This window comes from Candida margitis, assembly GCF_024628925.1.
Source record: "Candida margitis strain CBS 14175 chromosome Unknown scaffold59, whole genome shotgun sequence".
Taxonomy (NCBI): Eukaryota; Fungi; Ascomycota; class Pichiomycetes; order Serinales; family Debaryomycetaceae; genus Lodderomyces; species Lodderomyces margitis.
The window spans coordinates 13,255-25,767 of NW_026261732.1; the positions used below are offsets into that span (position 1 = coordinate 13,255).

Below are 12,513 nucleotides of genomic sequence, written 5' to 3' on the forward strand. Positions count from 1 at the left end.
AAAACAATGAGTGACATCTCTGATTCAGACGCCGAAGATAGGGCGCTTGATGTGTCTCTAATATCGAAGCAAACACTTCAGAGGAAACTATCACACCTACCGAATGGAAAGCGACAAGAATTGGAATATATTTGGGGGAACCTTAATTCCTCAAGTTCACTTCATGCACTAGCAGAAGAAGAAGAATTTGTCGAGGATAGCGATAATGACGCCAGCATGGAGGTCGAGCACACACTCAGCGTGCCCGAACCTGTACCTTTGCAAGAGGCTCCCCTAAATTTAGAGAACAAAGAGAATGAGGGGCATTTACAAGCTTACATAAACTCGAAGTATCTGGCATTTGTGTCCGAAAGAAGCTTGAGAAAGCGCAATTTCGCCAGCACCCACCCTTACTTGGCAGACCAAGCGTCCTATTTGGGTCTTTCTGACGCTCATGAGCTAAACACAGTGTATGAACAAAACGATCAGAATCTAGAAGCTATTGTCAAGCTTTTAAACTATAATTATGTGAAGTTGAAGAATAGATACCCCAAGGATGAGAAATACAAGTCAAAGAGCTTTTACGCCATAATAGGACAACAATCGAAGGTTGCGCAACAAGAAGAGCAGGATAAAGAGCAAGAGAATGCAAGACTGAGCATAAATAGTGACAAATATGATGTTTCGGACATTGACATGAATAGTCCCAGGTCTTCTAGCTTGGAGCAGCGACTAGAATATTCTCAACTTCTGGATGATCTGACACAAGACGTTAACAATTTTGCATCAACGGAGGAATTTGACTCCAGCAGTGATCAGGATTCGAGTGCAGACGATGAAGGTAGTAAGGAGAATCTATACGTTAGGGTTGGCGGTCGCTACAAAAAAGAAAAGAGTGCGTTGAGGGGTATATTTCCCGAGTCTGCTAAACATTTACCGATATATAAAGCCAAAACTTCTCGAGCAACCCCAAGAGTGAAGCCCCCGCGTGAATTGAGAAAGGGATTTGCCGTTAAGAAAAAAGGTAGCAAAAATCGATTGTTCCGTTCCAACAATGATCTCGAAGGGACATTCTTGAATGATGAAGTGGTTGAATATGTGTCACCGGACAATTATCTTTTGAACAATTTAAAAATGTCGGATAAGGAGGATAGTTTGCTTCTTTCTCGTTACCATGAACCTATTCTTTCTGAAGCGTCAGAGTTGTCAGGTTCTGAAACAGAGTCTGATAGCGGCCTGGATTTGTTCCTGTATGATGAGCACCGTGGTTTTGACCAAGACTTAGACGACAATGGGGGCGAAGCTCTCGAGAATGATGCCATTGATCGTATGCTTACAACGATTTCAAGTCCAATGTCGAATGGCCTGCACTCAAAATCAAAACTGAGAAGTAAATCATCATCTACAACTAAACTGGCCAGAGATGATGTTGGAGGGAAAAACAAGAGGATGGCACAACACAAGTTTCCATCAGGAAAGCCTCGAGTATGTTCTATTGCACAAAGATCGGGATTAACCTCGCATCTGGGAGGGCAACATGAACGATATCAAAGAACTACTCATCCAAACTACAGAAGTATTGATTCTTTCACAACCTCAAGCGACCATGTATTTGAGAATGCAGCTGAAGCTACAAATGGTGAATTAGTCGATGTTTTGACTATTACACGTGATGGGAAACATTTTCCAACTTTACAAGGAGCAAGTTTAGCTCGCTCACGTCCTGAACATATCTCATTAACGAGATCTGACTCGAGTGGGACTAAAAAGATTCTAAAGAAGATGAAGAAGAACAAAAGTGTGCGCAACCAAGAGCTGATTGAAAATTATTTTGTACCTTTCAGACATGGAGTACGGAGTCGCCCGGATCGTGCGCCCCTTTTGGCCTCTGTTGATATTGAGGCGGAGACTAATGACCAAACGTATAGTCCTTTTCGAAAGAAACCAAGGTTTTTCAACCATCATCTAAATGGACCAATACCATTATCCCATGAACCAGTCTTTGCTCCGGGATGTTTACTAAACGATATCGAGTTGAAAAAACTTGGTAATACGGGTGATGGTAAAACTTTTCATCGCTTTCAAGACCAGATTACTGTGGCGTTCAAGGATAGACAGTTTACGATGTCTTTGTTGGACATTGATGGCTCAAGGGGGCTGGCAGATCAGTTGTGCTTGCTTTTGAACCTGGAACTTCTCCATAGCAAAGTACACAAAAAGGATTTTTACCAGTGCGTTAGAGGCTTGATCGGTTGGTCCTTGATTCTTCAACTGCCCCCTTCAGAGTCTGAGTGGAGTTGGATAGAGACGTTGATTAACACTCTTCGAGACAGCCTGATAATGACACCAAGCGACAAATTCTTTTGCCTTCCCTATTTGATTTTACTTCAATATATAATGCTCATTATGGGTAGGATAAACGGGGGTATTGGCCGAAAAAACAATGTAAGCTCTTACGCAGCTTCGTATTGGTCTTGGTTCTTTGTCATTACTGAGAATACCCGATTTGAAAATTTGGAAGTTAGCGGTGGCACTGCTACAAAACAAGCTGAGTCCTTTTACATTATGTGCAAGTTACTAGAATTACAAGGTGCTTGGTGGCCTTCGATTTGCGCATCTGTGCTGGGTTACGAAAGGGGCAATTATTACCACGTTTTGGAATGTGTTCACTATTTATGTTGTTCAACTAGAAAACGTGAAAACTGGGAACCATTGCAAGCACTTTTCCAAAAATTCAGCGACTCCACTGATCGGGAAGTTTATTACCGCTACATTGAGATCGTTTTTAGCATGAACCGCATGAGGAATTGGCAAATTGATGATAAATTAATTTTGCAAATGTATGGGAACATCACATCACGGAGGTTTGCCAATTTGCCCAAGGAAAACTTTTTACCGAGTATCTTTCCGCAAATCAGATCAAGATTTGATGTTGCAGGAGATTCTTTCTTTGAGAAGTTCTTACAGTTGTTATTCTGGCATATATCGTCGCTCACAGATGTTTCGCAAGTAAAAAGGCTCGTAACTAAATTGCTATCATTCAATCCAGTACAGTACTCAGACTCCAAAGAGCAAAAGATAATGTTCTCTAACAAATTCAACTTATTGATAATGCTAAGCCTGATATCAAAAACGGACCTAAGGACACAAGTAGAGATTTTATTATCCTCAATAAGCGAGGTGACTGAATTAAATTTTCTCAAGCAAGCAGTACGAGGTACCTGTATAATCTTTGAGGCCGCTTTATCCAAGGGAGCCAAACTTCCAGTCGAAGGAGTGGAAATTATGACTGATAAATTGGTTTCAATCGCATTTACCGTACCTGGAGCAAAGCAATTGTGGTGTAAGTTTCTGCGTTGTTTGAGGTCACTTGTTACAGAGTCACTGGGAGAGCCATTGGGTTTGGTTCAGCTCTTGCCGTTGATGAAGCAAATAAAAGTAGAGTTACCAACGAGTATCAATGTTGATGTCACAGATTTATGTGCCTACATTGTGGAACAACTCACTGCTGTGAAAACCGAGGTCAAACATGCGTCGAATATCAGAAACTTAAATGCTGCTAAAAAGAAATCATTTGACATGGCTAATTCATATATGATGAGGCAAACGAGTGACCATCCGCTATCGAAAAAAATCGATACATTGATCTCTCAATGTATTACAATCTGGGTTGTTACTTCTTATATTGTTGACGAAAATTGGGACAAATTGGTTCTACAAACATATCCATTTATGGGAAACGAACTTTCGCGAGATAGGTTCGTGTTTCATTTCTACATGGAAGTATCACGGTTTTATAATTTAACCAACTGCAAACAACCTGTTATTAGTAACATTATCCGAGGGTTGATATCCTTTGAGATGCCATCAAGACTCATTGAATTTATTAATCGATTGAGTGTTTTAGGTTGGGAGTTATTTTCATTCCATAGAATAAGAAACGTTCTGGATGCTGAGTTGATTAGCACAAAATTTGGAATTTTGTCCAGCATGCTTAATCGATCAAGCACTTGCGAGTCATCAGTTAAAACGAATGTGATAGTTTATGATATATTAAGGAGTATGAAGCGGGAGAGTAGCAGTTACAGCAATGAAACCTACAAAGACTTTTGCTCTTCTGTAATTAAAGAATTAAACAGATATGAGATTGATGCTAAGAATCAAGCTCTTGTGAGTGAGATATATTCATTGTTGGGAATTGGCACACATACAGAGCTATTTTCAAATAGACAACCCATGGAAGGATGCAGGTTTGATGATGACTTTGATCTCGATGAACAATTAGATTTTGGGTGTGCCTCCCTTTCCTTGTCATCTAGTTTAGATGACTATTTTTCCACTTTGCAGGAGTTGTTGAATGACACGTCAGATTTTGCCCCAAAGTGGAAAACGGTATATGAGATATTGTCCAATTTTGGTCTGGCTATTTTCCAACACCGATTTAAGTTTTCAAATCCACATTTCTTGGGAATATTTGAACTTTTCTTGAATGAATTAGATAGAGGTGATGGACAAGTATGCGAAGCTGATGGCTTTAGAATTCGCACGTTTATCAAAATTTGTACCATATTGGGAACTGTCCACCAAGTATTGTACGAAGGCTATCGAATATCTTCCGATTTCTTGATTATATTTAAGCTACTTGAGCAAAAACTTATCCAGGTCTTCCCCTTTGTTACTACACCGTGCTATTCTGGCCAAGTTTATGATGAGGTAGACGAGCAAAGTCTCGAACATAAACTCGCCACACAGTTTCAGCATACATTTGCTAATGATGCAACCACCACTGATGAAATATATTCAGACTACATTCTCCAATTCTAGAAATACATCTATAGCAATCGTCTATTGAAGTCCTCTTTGACTCTTGATTAATAAAGTTTCCGATTCTAATTTATCATTCGCCTTTTTAACATCCAATAAGGTCACCACTGTCCTCAAAAGTTCGTCATACTTTGCCATTGTCTTTCTTGTGGGCATAATAGGTTTAACAGCGCTTCCACCAGCAGTGGGGATATCTAGCTCTTGCATAAGAGCTGCTGCCATTTTCAAAACCGACTGCTTCTGTTGCAACCCCAGCAACCTTTGCTGCGATCGCAAAGTAACACCTGGCGTCAATTTTTCCGTACCATGATAGTGCAAACCATATGCTTCCTCTTCCTTCTGCGTAAGCCTTTTCAACAACAACTGATGTATAGCATTTGCATCCTGTTTGATTGCTGAGCTTGTGTGATAATTTTGCTTTAACAAACTCGAAAGGTATTGTTGTAGTTGAGTTTGAAAACCACGATCTCTTTTGTACGATGAAGATGCAGCCAAGGGTATTGGTGGAGGTACAGGTTCCTGTGGGACAATCTTTTGTAGCTGTTGCTTCTTTTTCTGGTGCTTATCATAAATCATGAGGTTATTGTACAAGTTGGCAATGCCTTGTGAGGACTGAAACTGGGCTACATTTTGAGTAGATTGTGGGGAATCCAAAAGCCCCAACAAATTGGACCTCTCCATGAGCATCTTCTTTGCCGCTAATTCGAACCTTCTTGCTTCAATGACTAGTGACTCTTCCTCTGCTATCTCCGCTGGGGTTCTGAGAAGCAAATTCTCGAGATATTGTTTCCTCTCAATCTCTTTCTCTTTCGAATATGACTTGAGAGAATCAATGAGGCTCTGATTTTTTATGTCCTGTCGAGAAATTATTTTCTCACAAATATTGTAAAAGTGATCTTTGAGATCTTCCGTTGTGAAACCACCTACAGGGAATCTATCCTGGATTATCGGCCATTTAAGTTCATAAGATTTGCAAAGATCGAATAATAATTTCGTCTGGTCATAAGTCCAAACTTTGGGGCTGGGGGTATCTTCCACATCGTTATGTTCCTCATTCGAATCGGATTTGGAAGCACTCTGCAAAGAAGTACCCTCTGTCTCGTTTTTTGTCTTCTCGTCTGAGTTCTCTTCCATTTTATTCCTTTCTGTTTCATTCTCCTTCGTTTGATTTTCCTCCTTTTCTTTCTCTTTCGTTTGATTCTCTTCTATATCCTTCTCTATCGTTTCGTTATCTTTATTTTCTTTCTCCTGGTCCGTTTTGCTTTCCTTTGGCGATTCTTTACTTTTCTCAGTGTTGGCATTTTGCTCTTTGCCCTTAGTATCTCTTTCCTCTGATATCTCCTTCATAATTTCTGTATACGTCGCCTCATCAACTAATTCGGGAATGTCTATATCAACATTAAATTTTTCAAAGAAATACGGCTTCAGGGACTCCTCGGACAGCATATGCAAACTCTCCGATCCTTTCACCCAATGTTTCATATCAATTCCATTATCTTTTGCTTTGAAGCTAAGCTTTGTCCAAGGACTGGGCCTGAACCCTTTCCTGTCTCTGGCGTTTGCATGGGGCGTCAAACCAAGCGATGGCGTATTGGGTCCCATGAGATTATACAACTCACGAGCCATACCTGTAAGTGGCTTCAGTTGACTGCCTTCTGCCACCGTGGGTGACATTTTCTGCTTTTTACGAGCTGGGAGTTCATCTCGTTGGATATTGAGCACATCTAAGACATCTTCTGCGGACATCACTGTTTCTGTTTAGTTTGCTGTTGTTGTGACGTTAAAGATTAATCGTCGGATTTTGGCAAGCGCATCAAAAACTTTTAAACACGCGCGCTACCGAATATAGTTATATAACCTATGCTATATAATGGTATAAATTTCTATCGTTCGCATCCCTTTCCAAGTACTCTTTATCAATAAGATCTTCTATCCTTTGTTTTATTTGTACAACCAGCGGTTGAAATCGGTTACTCAATTGTTTAATCAAACCTTCGATCAATTCATTATGCTTCACCGTTCTTCTAGACTTTAAAATCCTCACTATAGCAGCATTAATCTCTATTTTCCTTCCTTCTGAAATATTTGCATTCACTGCTTCCACCTCTTCTTCCTCCTTGGTTTTCTTTCCTTTACCGCTTGCTGCTGAAGATGATAGTGAGACAGTCGGTACTTTCACTTTGACTGTAGGGGATTTAAATTTATCATTCAAGCGGAAAACGTCATCCTCTCTAACGTCTTTACTCATTGGGACTTTGATCAATAACCTCAGCTTCGGGGCAACGGCTATTGACTGCAAGTGGCGCTTGAGTTCTAAACTCGGAATACCCGTCAATTCGGCAATATCACGGTATGAATATTCCTTTTTCTCTTCGAAAGCCAGTCTCTCCTCATCATCCAAAGACAGACTTGGCGCAAATAGTAGCATTATTATCGCTGCATAGACGGACAAGTTTATTTCATACGTTTTGGAAGGGTAGGTAATTTTCAAATCGATTGAACCAAACTTGGGGGACCAGTATAAGGACTTGTTATCATTCTTCTTTCCCAAAAGCCAAAACTCTTCAAACTCGCGTATTGTTTCCCTTAATTGTCTTGGCCATTTGAATGCAAACTCTTCCCCGTCTGGTTTGCTATTCTTGTAGTCTTTTGTCAACGACTTGGGCCACACTGAAACATTACAAATCTTCAAGTCTAACTCAATCAAACTTGATGACAGTCTGTCCACACTGGACAAATGGTTTTTCCAATCTCGAGTTGTATCGCGCGATAGCTTTATATCTTTGTTCATTTTGATCACTTTATCTAAAGATGAAGACCCCATTTCTTCGCACAATTTTGAGAGCACCATTTCTTCAATGTCAACACTTTTTAAAGCCCCAACAGCTGAAACTTTTGCATTTAAAAATCTTTTAGCAAAGTGATTTGCATAGTATGCCTCAAAAGCGTCCCTGTCTTTTATAAATCGAAGGAATTGCACCGAGTTGTTAATTAGGTTTTCTGTTTGATCGCCGGATTGAGAAGTCAATTCTTTACCAGCCAAACCCTTACTTAGTTGTTTTATATAGTAGTCCATGTAGATAGAAAGTAGCTCCGGAGCATTTATGCTTGCCGTTGAATTTCTACCCTTGGCACTATTTATAAAGTCCCTCATCGCGTATGTCAAAGTTTGTTCAACAACTGGATTCTGGTCAAAAGAATCTTTCCAAATCTGTGAAACTGATAATTTATAATTGAGAACAGCATCAATCCATTTGATTGCAAACGTCGTATGTGCCGATGAACCGCCTTTCTTCTCAAACCCAGTGGCCTCCACTGTGGAACGTATTATGTCCGGTATTGTACTTCCTTGTGCTATGATAGCCTCCCTCAATCGAAGTCTCAAAAGCTGAAACTCATCACCAATCCTTCCTATGAGGCGATATAGTAATTTCAATTCAGTATGATGGTTAGGATCCTGAGAGATCGTCTCTCTTGTGAGATTTGCTATTGCAGGTTGAAGCCAATAATCGAGCCCTTCGTGCAGCAGTTGAATGACCTTGTCAATTTTATCCTTTATAAGGATATTGTCCATTAATGTAGATACTTTTAAGTGTGTACCCTGAGGTAAAAAAAACTTGATCCGCTTTTCCTCGTCGTCAATGAATTGAGAAGCGGCATGTAAATACCTGGATCCCAGATTAAATGCAATAAAATCCTTCGACAAGTCTTGGAAGAATTCCTCCGAGCTTGTCAAGAATATCGGTTCAAACACGGTCTGGTAGTAATTATCACCATACTGCATTTCAGAAGATAAATTGCCTTCCGTCAACAGCTCCATCATGTGTATGATCTTCGTAATATACATATTCGAAGTCACCACTATTCCCCTTCTGCTCTTACTAATCTCATCAAGGACAACTTGAATCATTTGCTGTCCAATCTCGTTGTTGTTGTACGTCACCACGTTCTCCTTAAAGAGCTGAACACCCAAGTCATAAATAAGAAGCTTTTTGTGCTCCTTCACATACACACGGTTGAGGTACATCAAAACGTCACTGATAAACTTCATACTTTGCAAATGCTCATCCCATTCTTGAATCAATAAACGCATGAATTGTTCGGGGCTAGAACCCAAACTCAACAACTTCGATCTCTCGACTAGCAAGTGATTTTTTACTGTCTCTGCAACGTTATCATACAACTGCCCTCCAAATTTCCTCAATACTAAAACATAAGCTTTACGGTATAGTTGCTCGTAAGAAAGGCTTGAGACATTTTTGCTTTGTATTTGAGTGATTGCATTTTGCAAGATGGACCAATTCTTCTCAAAATCAACTGCAGGGTCGGCGATGGGATGCTCAGCCGAAGATGACGAGCTAATCAATGACTTTCTTGGAGGTCTGATTTTGGACCTTCTACCTCCAGCAGGAATCATCTTTTTTTTTTTGCTTTAATTTCTGGGTTGGTGGCGTTATATAGTTGAAGTGCACCTGCACCAGATAGAGAATTGTAAAAAAATGCGGTGTCTTGTCTCATCAATACTGAAATTGATTACACAAAGACGTTGATGAAGACTTCCGCTGACTCTTCTAGGCGCACACTACAAAACATTGGTGCTCAATAGTTTGAACTAATACATAGCATTGGGTACATACATTTCAACTAATCATAGGATAAAGGGTTGAAAAAGGGTAAGATGTCTGGTAGTCTGGGTGAAAACTGACCGCTTACTCATCCTCTTATGTCGCTCTTTCATGACACAACATTTCGTGCAGTGGGAACCTCCCCAGGTTGAGCTCTAAGAGGTTTGTATTTTACCACTATTGAGTGGTCTATAGGGCAAGGGATTGAATGAACCTACAATCCCTCGTGATTCATTGGTTGCAATTTCGCGATAAAATAAGCCACAATTAGAGTTTATATATTACTCTATCCATTCTCGCGTTCCTTGTATCAGCTTAACCTATTTACGAGCTTTCCTTACATTTCTAAAAACTTTGAGTTGCTTGAAAAACCATTGCATGATAAATTCCACCAACCACAAGGGATAGTACCTTCCAATAAAATGTAAGGTATAACCACTGCTTCCACCGTACAAGTTGAATTTTTTCAGTCTCTTCAATACCTTTCGGCCAACGTCCCTGGCATACAGTTCAGCACTAACTCCGTTCTTCTCACTCATTTCCTTCGCTGCAATTCCACTTTCTATAGCGCCATCAACGTTGAATAACGAGTTGCCAAACTGCTTCTCGGCCTCCTTAACTGTTTCTTCCGCACCGATTTGAGTGTTTACTCCGCCTGTAATTACACTATGCACTTTGACTCCAAAAGGCTCCATTTCTCCATGTAATGTTTGTGCGTATGCGTCAATGGCTGCTTTTGTGGCGCTGTAAATGCTAATCCAAGCAAGGGGCACTCTTGCTGCAACTGAACTGGTGAAAACAATAGATCCTTTGGCATTGATGACGTACGGTGCAAGTTGTTTAGTGGCGTTAATATGACCAATCACATTTACTTGGAAAATCTTGTTCACTTTTGCTTCGTCCATCTCAGCTGCAGGACCACCGATAGCGATTCCTGCATTGTTGTACAAGATGTCCACATAGCCTCCTGTTTCTTTAAAGACAACATCTTTCAATCTCTTCAAATCATCAAGGTTTGTGATGTCACACGGAACTGAAATCACTCCATACTCAGCAACAAGAGGATCCTGTAAATGTAAGACAGCTTGTGGGGATGCGCCAACCACCTTGTAACCTCTCTTGCTAAACACTTTGGCAAGTTCGTATCCAATACCAGACGAGGCACCTGTGATAACTGCGTACTTTTGTCTTGGATTTCTCGATTTCAATTGACTCATTATTTTCTCTACTGTATAATTGAATAGCAAAAAAAGGTACCTTTTTGAATAGGATGCTTTAGAAGTTTAAATACTGGAGTATACTACTTATCACAGGACAATATTGATATATTAAAAGTACTTTTGTGCAATCATAAAATAAAATAATGCGGGGCATTGACAAGAATGATTTATAGCTTCTCCTGTATATTAGCCCAAGGGATAAACCACATTTTGTGGAGTATGTTTGATATGTGGCTATCAACGGTTCTTATGCTGTACTCCCTTGTAGCTTATATCCGCAACATATCAAATTTCAAACGTTTGATAAGGTGAAATGTTTACCACGGAAGAAGATAACCACTCCACAAATAATATCAATATTTCAATGAGAATGGTGCTATTTGCCCATTTTGCTGTGGCAAATTTTTAACAGATGATACTTGAGAAGGTGACACATAGCATGCGTAGCTTGCATCTTATGTGATACGCCAATTTGATTTGATCTCGCCATTTCAAGAAAGATGTAATCTACATTAAAACCATAGCTGAGAAAAATAAATTCATTTTGCAGACAATAATTCTAGTCAATTCGATTTCCTACTTTCTGGATTTCCTTATATTCCTAAACACCCTGAGCTGCTTGAAAAACCACTGCATTAGGTACTCCACCAACCATAAGGGAAAATATCTGCTAATAAAATGTAAAGTATATCCCCTACTTCCACCGTACAAGTTAAACTTTTTCAGCTTCTTCAACACTTTACGAGCTATATCCCTGGCATATAGTTCAGCAGTAACTCCATGCCCACTCATTTCCTTTGCTGCTGTGCTACTTTCACGGATACCTTCAACATTGTAATAGGAGTCCCTGAACTGATTTTCAACTTCAGCAACGCTTTCCCTTTCTCCAATTTCTGTGATTACCCCGCCTGTGATAATACTGTGTACCTTTACGCCGAATGGTTCCATTTCTCCATGTAATGTTTGTGCGTATGCGTCAATGGCTGCTTTCGTTGCACTATAGATGCTAATCCAAGCAAGGGGCACTCTTGCTGCAACTGAACTGGTGAAAACAATAGATCCTTTGGCATTGATGACGTACGGTGCAAGTTGTTTGGTGGCGTTAATATGACCAATCACATTTACTTGGAAAATCTTGTTCACTTTTGCTTCGTTCATCTCAGCTGCGGCACCATGAATGGCCAATCCAGCGTTGTTGTACAAGATATCCACATAGCCTCCTGTTTCTTTAAAGACAACATCTTTCAATCTCTTCAAATCATCAAGGTTTGTGATGTCACACGGAACTGAAATCACTCCATACTCAGCAACAAGAGGATCCTGTAAATGTAAGACAGCTTGTGGGGATGCGCCAATCACCTTGTAACCTCTCTTGCTAAAGGCTTTTGCTAGCGCATACCCTATGCCAGACGAGGCACCTGTGATAACCGCGTACTTTTGTTTTGAGTTGTCTAGTTTCGATTGGCTCATTGCTTGTACTACTGGAAGGAATACTTGAAAAAGAAAAAGGGATTTAAAGCAGATGTGTGGGAGCTTAAATACGGTGGGCATTTATCACAAGATTATTTCTAAAATTGTTATTGTGTAATGGGCATCAAAACCTAAATAGCGCATTACGGGAATCGGATCAAATTTAATTTTCCGCAGGGTGTATGGTACCAGGTCAAACCTGAGAGTAAAAGAGATACAGAATAGTCTCTGAATATGTTTCGCCTTCGGCTTGTAGCATTATTATGGGGTATTCCATTCGATAGATAGCAAACTTTTAAGGTTTTTGAGAGGTGCAAAGACTACAGCTAAGGAAGAAAGTTCACAACTTGGGTAAGCTGCTTTCGAAATTATCATCATAAATTTGCTGCAAAGTA

General features: G+C 40.0%; 3 protein-coding genes across 3 annotated transcripts; 1 reads left to right on the plus strand and 2 right to left on the minus strand. All coding sequences in view use genetic code 12, as the record gives it.

Annotated features, from left to right (window-relative positions):
• Positions 1-6: 6 nt before the first annotated feature.
• MMS22 (Mms22p) lies at positions 7-4,803 on the plus strand (the record flags this gene model as incomplete). Its single annotated transcript, XM_051815773.1, has 1 exon — positions 7-4,803. One exon carries the CDS (start codon positions 7-9, stop codon positions 4,801-4,803), a length of 4,797 nt encoding a protein of 1,598 aa, XP_051673999.1.
• Positions 4,804-4,824: 21 nt separating this feature from the next.
• On the minus strand, positions 4,825-6,549 carry SWC4 (Swc4p; the record flags this gene model as incomplete). The annotated part of the gene is made up of 1 exon (XM_051815785.1): positions 4,825-6,549. One exon carries the CDS (start codon positions 6,547-6,549, stop codon positions 4,825-4,827), a length of 1,725 nt encoding a protein of 574 aa, XP_051674000.1.
• A 112-nt stretch (positions 6,550-6,661) lies between these two features.
• CANMA_000361 (cullin) lies at positions 6,662-12,118 on the minus strand (the record flags this gene model as incomplete). Its single annotated transcript, XM_051815795.1, has 4 exons — positions 6,662-7,187; positions 7,269-9,161; positions 9,840-10,593; positions 11,347-12,118. 4 exons carry the CDS (start codon positions 12,116-12,118, stop codon positions 6,662-6,664), a joined length of 3,945 nt encoding a protein of 1,314 aa, XP_051674001.1.
• Between the last annotated feature and the right edge of the window lie 395 nt (positions 12,119-12,513).